Source organism: Thermobia domestica, chromosome 3 (genome assembly GCF_964235325.1).
Source record: "Thermobia domestica chromosome 3, izTheDome1.hap1.1, whole genome shotgun sequence".
NCBI lineage: Eukaryota > Metazoa > Arthropoda > Insecta > Zygentoma > Lepismatidae > Thermobia > Thermobia domestica.
In genome coordinates, this window is record NC_137456.1 from 309,372,624 (window position 1) to 309,383,054 (window position 10,431).

General features: G+C 34.5%; 1 protein-coding gene across 1 annotated transcript in view; it reads left to right on the plus strand.

Annotated features, from left to right (window-relative positions):
• The window catches only part of Naam (Nicotinamide amidase), a 165,398-nt gene extending 156,977 nt beyond the window's left edge, over positions 1 to 8,421 (plus strand). The window contains exons 9-10 of the mRNA XM_081753861.1: positions 3,493 to 3,635; positions 7,107 to 8,421. Of these exons, the coding sequence (XP_081609987.1) occupies positions 3,493 to 3,635; positions 7,107 to 7,190 (227 nt within the window). The 3' untranslated portion in view covers positions 7,191 to 8,421. The remainder of the gene's footprint in view (positions 1 to 3,492; positions 3,636 to 7,106) is intronic.
• The last annotated feature ends 2,010 nt before the right edge of the window (positions 8,422 to 10,431 follow it).

Consider the following 10,431-nt stretch of genomic DNA (forward strand, 5'->3'; position numbering starts at 1 on the left):
GTAGGTCGATTTTCGCTTCACTGACTCGGGGTTGGGTAGTTTGTTTCTTAGCAATGAGTATGGGACGGGAGGAGAGTTAGCATTCTTCAGAGCGGACGTGAACAAATAACGTTCAAAAGGTGGTTTCTACCCTTAAACCAGCACCATTGCCGAAATAATAAAAAAAAATAAAATAAAATAAAAAATAAAAAAAACTGTCGATTATTTTTCGATATTCTACAAGTATGCAAAGTTTCATTCAAAATCTCCGTGTTGGTGCTGTTCGAATGGAACAAATAACTAGCGGACATGAAGTCAGAACAAAGAAAAAGTACACTGATGTTACGAAGAGACTGAGCAACGTTTGTAAAAATTACAAATCTGATGATGTAATTACATTCTTAAAAGAAATTGCGTACAATTTTAGACTCTGAGTTGAGTGATTCTATGTAATTTTAATTTTTTCCCAAAATTTCTTTGAGGCATTATTCAGTTTGTAAACATTATTACTGTCTCAGGAACTTTGTGCAATATATTTATTTCTATTCAGAAATGACGCTGAATACTTTGCAGTAAATATAAATTAAATTTGATTTTTGAACTAGATTTGATCGCTTATGGACATCTCTGAATCGAAATTATTGTTACGAATGCATAGGCGTTGTATTATCATCCTGTAATTGACTCAATAACAATATTAATCAGTTTGCACTATTGCAGAGTAGCTACACTATGACACTTCATGATTGTTCATTACAAGCATATGATTAATGCTCTCAAATATTTTATACACCGAAATGTTCTTTACAGCCAAACGTCCTTACACCGTAACGACCGTACACCGAAACATTCTAGACTCCTGTATCAGGGGTGGAAATTAGAGCGGGGAGTATGTCATTAATCAGCCCATTTCATGGATGTCCAAACTTCCGAACCCGACGCTCGCGAACTCGGAACTCGCGCTCAATAATTGAGCCCGAGCCCCAGTGAATAAGTCAGCGCGAGTCTAACTGCGAAAAGTGAGCGCGAGTCCCAATGAAATACGTGAACGCGAACCCAATTGAGGGAATTGAGTCCGAGCACGAACGAGCGCGAGCCTAGTCGAGAAAAGGGAGCATGAGCCCGAGTGAGCGCGAGCCCAGTTGAGAGAAGTGATCGTGAGCCCAGTCGAGAAAAATAACCGCGAGTGTGAGTGAGTGCCAGTTCAGATAAGATTAGTAAGTGCGAGCGCGAGCTCAGTTAAGAGAAGTGAGCGCGAGCCAAGTTGAGACAGGTGAGCGCGAGCCCGAGTGAGTGCGAGTCCAGTCGAGAGATTAGCGCGAGTCCAGTTGAGACAGGTGAGCGCGAGCCCAGTCGAGAGAGAGAAGTGTGAGCCGGAGTGAGTGCGAACCCAGTTGAGAGAGATGAGCGCGAGCCCGAGTGTGTGCGAGTTCAGTTGAGAGAAGTGAGCGCGAGTCCAGGTGAGACAGGTGAGCGCCAGCCCGAGCGAGCCCAGTGGAAAATGGCAGTCTATGCATCCAACACATGTGGTCATCCGCTTCAAGGTTCATCCGAAAGGCTCACATCTCCCGAACGGAATTTCTGGAACCAATGCCTGGCAGTGCGTTCGTTCACAGCATTCTTCCCAAATGCCTGGCATATGTGGCGACTTCATGCGGCAGCTGACAAGCTGACTTTAAAGTCATACAACAAACACATGCGAACAAGCTGCTTCGATACCTCCATTTCTCTTTGACACTGGACGAGCTATGTGCGCAGCGTGCCTGTATTACTGAAGGTCGATAGTCCGACTAACTTCTAATCGCTTGACAGCCGCATGCCTCATTTCGTTTCCTCTTTGGGAGAGGATGATTAATGAGACGTCTGGTTACTTTGTACACACATGCATAAATACGAAAGAGCAGTTACAGAACTACTTCAACAGAGATGTTGAAAATATGCCACATATTAAGTATCTATAGACGACATCATCAACGTATGGATGTCGTAAAATTACTTGCGTTTGACAGCAAAAATATGCAGTAGTTAAAGGAGAAAAAAGGGGCTGAGAAAAATGAAAACCTTATACCATTGTGTTCAGTTTGGTAAAGAGTTGAAGAACTAGAGATGCAATGAACATATTGTTTAAGCAAACATTCTACATTTGGCTGCAGACCAAGTGGGTTAATTTTGATAGATAACAGTATGCCATTTGACTCAATATATTTCCTCTGTTACTTTTATGTCCTGAAGAAATCTTTTTTGTTCTTTATTAAAAGCACGGAGATTGCCCGAAAAGCTGTGTTGCTATCCTTATACTAATATTATATCCACATTGTGAAAATTAGCAAACAAATTTTGCCCGTTTCATAATTCCGCTCTGTGGCATTAATATCTTTACAATTGACATAACTGCACAAAACAGAATCTTCAATTCTAGCGATATACATGTAAAATTCTAAATCGGTAAATTTTTATAAGTAGTCCTCATCTTCGAATTTCCACTATAGCATTGTCCATAATATACGGTATCTAATAAGCCTAGATTGTACAGTATATGTTTTACTTCTACACGCCACGTTATTGTATTTAGACACTTTATGTCCAGGGATTGTGTAAACTTTATTTTGGAAGAAATTTGAAAAACACATTTGTATGAACTTGTTAAGATATCACTTTTCTGTTCTTTTACATTCTTCTGTAAATAGGATTGAGTGGACACAGGGCCGGCTATACCATATGTGCAACACGAGCATTTGCACGGGGTAGCAAAATCTGTCATAACTGTATTATTTAAAATAAATATTTCTTGTTGGAAACAGACTTCATGATGATGGTAGTCAAATTTACTAAGCTGACCTTCTATTTGAATACTACATTCATAAATCATGTTTACGTCACATTAGTTTAAGGTCACATGGACATTGCTAAAGCAAATGGTCAAACAAATCCCAGCATGAATTGCTTAATTGTTGTTAAATACAAGAGCTCATTTCTCGGACAGTAGCTAACACCTGTTCCATTTAGTTATCAAGTTTTGATATGAAAACTAATTTTCTCTCTGTCACAAACAAGTTCCTTATCATTGAAGGTGGAAAGTTTTATATATATATATATATATATATATATATATATATATATATATATAAATTTAACGTAGAAGGAAAATCAAGAAATCAAGAAGTTAAAAGAGCTAGTTGCTCTGGAATTGCAAACTGATTTGTAGTGTTTAGACCTTTATAAGTACGAGTGAATTTCAGGTGATGTTTGCCTCCCCCATCGTTGCTCATGATGGAGTAGCATGCTTAAAGGGGGGGGGGGGGCGCAAATGATGTCATTACATGAAGTAGCAAATTGGCTTGGGTCGGCTTTGAGTGGACAATTCTTGATAACTGTGGTGTCACTAAGTTACTTTAATCAAATGCATAAAAAATACTCTCAGTACACAGAGAGATTTCAAATTATTATTATTATTATTATTAAGACTTCAACAGTACAATTAAGAAACTCGTTAATTGTTCAAATGAATTTCAGGTTCTACTGCAATTGATGCCTTAGAGATTGGCTATAGAACAATTGTTATTGATGATGCCTGTCGAGGAGTGAATGTGGATGATATAGAACAGACGAAAGATAAAATTAGAAACGGTTATGGTGTGATTGTTAGATCAAATGAGGTGAGTTCTTGTTCTTTTAGAATCAAGGATAATGCGCTTTAGTCATTGCTTTAATTAGGCTTTATTTTGAGAAGTAAAAGGAAAAAAAGACTTTTTATGATAATAGAGTTAATATTTTGTTTTAAGAAGTCCATTTTTAAATGAGAAGTGAACCAAGTACAATAAATTAAGTTGTCGTATCTAGAAATGCATCATATTGAACTAGTAAGTAATTAAGCTCCAAACTCTTTCAACGGCAACTTCCATGTTCTTCAGTTGATCAAAACTTCGTGCTAAATCAGCTGTTAGCGTAAATGAGAAAGAAAGGAATATTTTCAGTTAAAATTTTTGAAGAAAAATTTCACGTCTTTCAAAGGTTACTCTTCTTAATCTTGAACTGTTCTCAATCATATTGCTATCTATATCTACGTGCGTGATGATATTAATACACAAATTTGAGATGTGGAAAGACTTTTTTAATGGTTATCAAAATTATGGAATCTGGGCGTTTAAAACATCAAAATTATGGAAGAACCTGAAGAAAATGCGTGGTGTACTTTTGTGTATCTGCCTTCCAGAGACTAAGTCCAAACAATTGACCATACATTCTTACGGACTTTCCTTTAGATCTGGTTCATTTTCCCTGTATTCTTGCCACAGACAGAGGTGGAAATTGAACAATAGTATTACAGATATATATGATAATTTCGATGTGTAATAACAGATAATTACTATTACAGGAAATTTCGGTAATTTAAGTCGCAAATTTGATGCATAATTTACATTTTTAATCTTGAGATGGATGTAGGAACAATACCATAACTACGAATAGACTACAAATGTTTAATAACCATCTGCTTTACGCGATTTATTGTTTCACTGCCAATCCGGGTGTCTCCGAAACAGTCCTTTGTCCGGCTACCCATCTTTTGCATCGTTCATAAGAAACTGAGTTTTGAGTCCAAAAGTGCTGGAGAACCCGAGATCGATATTTGCAATGGCAGTATTACAACCTTCATAATGCAGTCAAGTTTCCATAGATTAGAATGTAGTAGATTAGAGAGTAAATCAAAATTAAAAGTAAAAGCACCGATGTGTGTTAGTACATTTTGCTGCGCATAAGGCGATCTTTCTTTCTCTTGTTGAATCTGGGGTCTTAAAACAGTATTCTTTTCAACAAAGCAGCTAAAGACTTGTGTAATTTATTTTCTACAAAAAAGTAAATTACTTTAACAAGTAATTTAGTAGTATTTAAAATAAACATAAAAACACGATGGGAAGAATCTTTACAAAGAAAAGTATAGTGATTTGTTCGTTACTTCTGTCTCTGGCGTATGGAGTTCCTCATTTGATTCAAGATCCGGAAAACTGGACTTTGTAGTGGACAAACACGGTGAGCGTGTGTTTTCTCGGAGTTCTCGCGTTTCTTCCCACTTTCTTCATTCCACCATTACCATCATCCCCTATAGCCTCGGTACATTATCGTGGGACGTTAAACGAAAACATTTGTTCTTCTGTTTTGAAATTAGACCCATAAAAACTAATTTAAGCTACATTTCGTAACAATTCTACCTTTTGCTATGAAGAGAAATCTGAAGTTTTAAAATGCAAAAATAATGCTGGAGTTTCATTATGTTAAAATAATCCTTACGTATTTTAAACAATTGTATCTGATCACTGAAAGAAAGGTACGATTCTGCTAAAAGCATTCCTTCTTAGAATTTCAGTAGCTTATATTTACTTACTTTTCACTTGAAAACTTATCTTTCACTCAAAAGCAACATAAGTAAGAGAAACTTTGCAACTTAACTTCCCTTTCCTTTTCGTTTTTGAGATAGACTACCTTTAAACTAAAGTCCACAATTAGATTAATGTTTAACTATCGCAGACTGATGTATCGACATCATATTTTCTTTATATTGCACAACTTAAAGAATTGCCTGTTCCTGTATGGATCCAATTTCCAACCGACTTAATATTTTAACATTCTTTCAAAGTTGTTAACTCTTTTCCTGTCATGAAATGATCTTACACGATAACAGCACTATCGCAATAATAGTTTCTAAACATGGACTTGCATATATATGACGTAAACCTTTGAAAAAAAGCTTTAGTAAAATGTGAATTAGTAAAATCTCCACTCAATACAGATCTACCTCAGAGACTAAAAGGAACAGGAAGCAAAGTTCCTTATTTATGTTGCTTTTAAGTGAAAGGTGAATTTTAAGTAAAAACGTAAATATACATAAATATAATACTACTGAAATTCCAAGAAGGATTTTTGTTTTTTTAAGAAGAATCGTGTTTTTTTCAGTGGTCGGATACTAATTGTTTAAAATACGTAAGGATTATTTTAACATAATGAAACATTATTTTTGCACTTTAAAACTTCAGATTTCTCTTCATGGCAAAAGACAGAATTGTTACGAAATGTAGCTTAAATTAGTTTTTATGGGTCTAATTTCAAAACAGAAGAACAACTGTTTTCGTTTAACGTCCCACGATTATGTACCGAGGCTATAGGGGATGATGGTAATGGTGGAATGAAGAAAATTGGACGAAACGCGAGAACTCCGAGAAAACACGCGCTCACCGTATTTGTCCACTACAAAGTCTAGTTTTCGGGATCTGGAATCAAATGAGGACTCCATACGCCAGTGACAGAAGTAACAAACAAATCGCTATACTTTTCTTTGTAAAGATTCTTAATATTAAAGATTCTTCCCACCGTGTTTTTACGTTTATTTTAAATACTACTAAATTACTTGTTAAATGACTTTTTTGTAGAAAATAAATTACAACAGTCTTTAGCTGCTTTGTTGAAAAGAATACTGTTTTAAGAGCCAAGCTTAAAAAAAGTCACTGTATGCGCAGCAAAATGTATTAACACACATCGGTGTTTTACTTTCAATTTTGGTTTCGGTACCTAGATATAACTGAACATAAGAAATACGCGACCACGCACAAACGGCGTTCTTCACATAAGAGGATTTGCATAGACACGCTACAGGAGCAAATACTGCGTGATCTCACTAGCATCTAACTGAAGCAAATAACTTCAGTTCAACTCTACCTCCATCAAGCTGCTATGTACCCATCACCTCTACATCTCTTTTCCTGCAACAACCCTGCAAAAAGCTATGATTATCAGTGCCGCGACAAAAATAACATGCAGTCGTGCGCTGCCAAAATTAACGTTTGCAGAGAAAAGTTTAGGCAATAGCGAGAAACTATTTTCATTGTCATCATCAGGCACTGAAATTCATATAAATCACATTTTTTTATTTTGGGGCAATTTTCATTGCCGCACAGTGTTAATGGTTTATTTATATATATTGACTAACAGTTTACACTGTTGTGTTTTCTTCTAACGGTTTCATGCATATTCTAACAGTGATAGACACACTGCTAACAGCGACGACATACTAGTTGCAGTGAAATGGAAATCTCGTATAGTGACAATATTTAAAATGTTATGATTTTTGTTTCCAGGTGAGAGCTATGGTCGAAGGCAGAGATCGAAGACCTGAGTTAGGATACAAACTTGCACTTGAGCTAAAGAAACGTTCAGTATAGTATTTATTTACAGCAATAGCTAAACTTCAAAAGAAGGCCTTTATTTTTACCTGTGGTGTAAGAGCTTTTGTATCACACTCATAACTGATGGATAAGTTTTATTTTTCTCACCAGAAAGCTGTAGAATTAATAGAGATCAAATAGTAGAATGTAAGAGTTAAATTCTAGTTTTATAAATAATAAATCACAAATGATAAAGTACAAGGAATATACATGTTCTTGTAATAACACATTTCAAGAACTTTATCGAACTTTAGAATTGATACATATATTTGCAGAATACTTTAGCCTGAACTTGAAAATAGGTGCTGATTTGTAGATAAACATAATTGTAGATAAGTCAGAAGTACCCAGCTGACGCATGTAATTAAAATAAAATGCTTATCTTGATGCATCATTATTCTTGATATTTTTTATACTTGTTTACTGTATTTAATATTTTAATATGTAGTAAACAATTCTACTTATCTGGAATATTAGTGGCAAAGATTTTCAATACAAGTAAAACGATCAAAACGTGTAAACAAAAGGGATGTGAATAATTCATTTAGAAGAAAACGTCACATTTAGTAGAATTTCTCATTCAAAATTGCAAGATTAGGGTGTAAAATAAGGATGTGCATACTGAAAGCACGAAGATTCAATAGTGGTAGTGTTTATCGAAGCCGTTTTTGGAGTAAATTCAGAATAAGGATGCATTAAGATAAGCTCTGTATTGTCACTATAATTCCAGATAGTCTTTTGTTCTGGGAAAAGCTTAATTATAGATGTGTATGTAGACAGCTTGGGTTATTCTGGGAATGTTGTTTTGGGTGTTTGGTTCGAAATACAGTCATCGACCGGTGCACTGGTTGGATATAGATACTTGAAAATGTGATTCGATCTTCAATTAAATTAGTACGTCAAATTAACAACTTTTAGCTTTTTGCTGTTTTTAATATCTCTTCTGCAAATGATTTCCATCTTCAGAATAATAATAATAAAGTGATAGACAAACGAACAGTTTAAAAAAATTCCGATGGAAATTTAAAAATCTAAAAGCTCTACGAACAAAATAAAATCGCAACATCCTTTTAACTGCGGAGATTTCCTGTTCTTCTATTTTCTTTTATAATGTTGCCATTAAGTATTCAAGTGTAGTAAAATCGTTTGATGAGAGAAAAATAAATTATATCGTGAATATATATTATAGAAACTTGAGATCCAAGGGCTCGAAAGAAACGGCTTCTTTGATTTTTTTTTTTTTTTTTTTTTTTTTTTTTTTTTTTTTTTGCGTGGAAAACTTCGAGCTTTTTAAAATATTTCGAACTTTCCACCTTTGTTTCCCCATCATAACAGGAAAAATATTTAATTACTGCATTTGAAGAGAAAATCCTGAAAAAAATTCAAGAATAAAAAAAAGAAATTTCATTCGGTAAGAAAGAAGTTCAAAGCGGTGAAAGCAATCTGTTTTCTAGTTCCATTGAATTGCTTTTAGAGCTAACGAGATAAACGTTTTAGTAAAAGCCTAATATGATAGAAATAACTCTAAAAAACATAGTCGATTTCGTGGGGAAAAATATTATTAAACTATGAATAAATTAAAAACTTGATTATAAATATAAAGAACATTTATTGAGGTTGCTAAAATGTGTGGGGGTAGGGAGATCTTTTAAAACGCTATTCACAAGTTTCTTATTTCAAAAATGTTGACGGGGACACGGTGGCTCAGTGGTAGAGCGCTTACCTCTGGTGCGTGGAGTCCCTGGTTCAAACCCCAGCCAAGTAAGTTTATGATGAACATAATCGTGCTCGTGGATTTTCTCGGGGAACTTCCGTTCCCACTTTCTCATTCCACCAATTCCTCCATCATTATTCACTTGCTTTAATAATCGTCTCTCTTTTAGCCTAAAGGGCATAATCATGGGACGTTAAACTCGGAGATTTCATTTTTCAAAAATGTTGACACAATATAACAGTAAAAAAAGAAGCAATTCTGTTAACGATGTTAAACTAACATCACACCCAAAATAGATATATATGGCTTCAATTTTATAAGCTGAACTCTGAAGCCGAAGATCTTCAGATGCTTTCCGAACGGAAAATGATATATAAGGATTTTTTTTTTTTTTACCAAAACAAAAACAAAAGTTGTTTTGTATCTGTTTCTTGGTTTACAGTACGTTTTTGTTGTCTGTCAAATTGAATCTAGGCAACCAGTAAAGCACACATATGAAGATTATAATTTCCAGGTACTGTATAAGATGATTAGGTAACTAAAACGACCCTTGAGACGTAGGGGTTGCGTAACTTATGGTCGGTGGAAACAACTACAATGCCCGTTTGAAAACCAAGACGCCAGCACTGGACTGCACAAAACACAAGTACTGGATGTTGTAAACGCATTTTCTTAATTGTAGAATCCACTACAAAAAAACTGAAGTACTTGAACAAGAAAGAAGTCAAAAAAGCAAAAAATTAAGTTTTTTAAAAGTGTACTTTTTATGAAAAAATAACTCCATCCCAAAAAAGCAGTCTTTTTCGCATCTCTAATAGATACTAATACCACATTAGTCATTGGGCACTGGTTGCATTCGACCAACAAGTATACAGACTTTTTTATACTTCACATTATTTTCACTTGCTTCTTGCTTCGATTGAATAAAAAGTTCATCTGAAGACTAAACCAGATCGATGCATCGGTCGGTCCCTGATGTAAACGCACTAGTCCAGATAGTTAATAATATATAGAAAAAGAATAAGATAGTATTATTGTTATTATAAGCAGTATTATATTTTAGTTATTTTTATATAGTTTATTATGTACGCATAGACCAGTTGTTCTTTTGCGTACGTGTAGCTCAGTTAAAATATACATACTTACGAAATCACATCACATTCCAATACCAATTCAAATATCATAATTCAGGTAACATCCATAAGAAACATAAGTCAGATATATTTGTAATTGTACTTTTCAGAGGAACAGTATTTTAAATTTTGTACTTGTTGCTTAAAGTCTGTTTTCGTGCTTCCATACATAATTTCAGAAACGAAGTTCGTTAATTCATTGATTGAATAAATAATTATTCAATTACAGTAGTAAGTACACAGTATTATCTAGTTAAATGTTAGTATGTTTGAGTATTAACAGTGATGTAATTAGTGGTTATTTAATAGAAGTTTCGTTAAATTTTCTTTCGTGAATTTTATCAGTATGAAACTACTTCAGATTGTGATTCCAAAAGTATAGCTTAGCTTT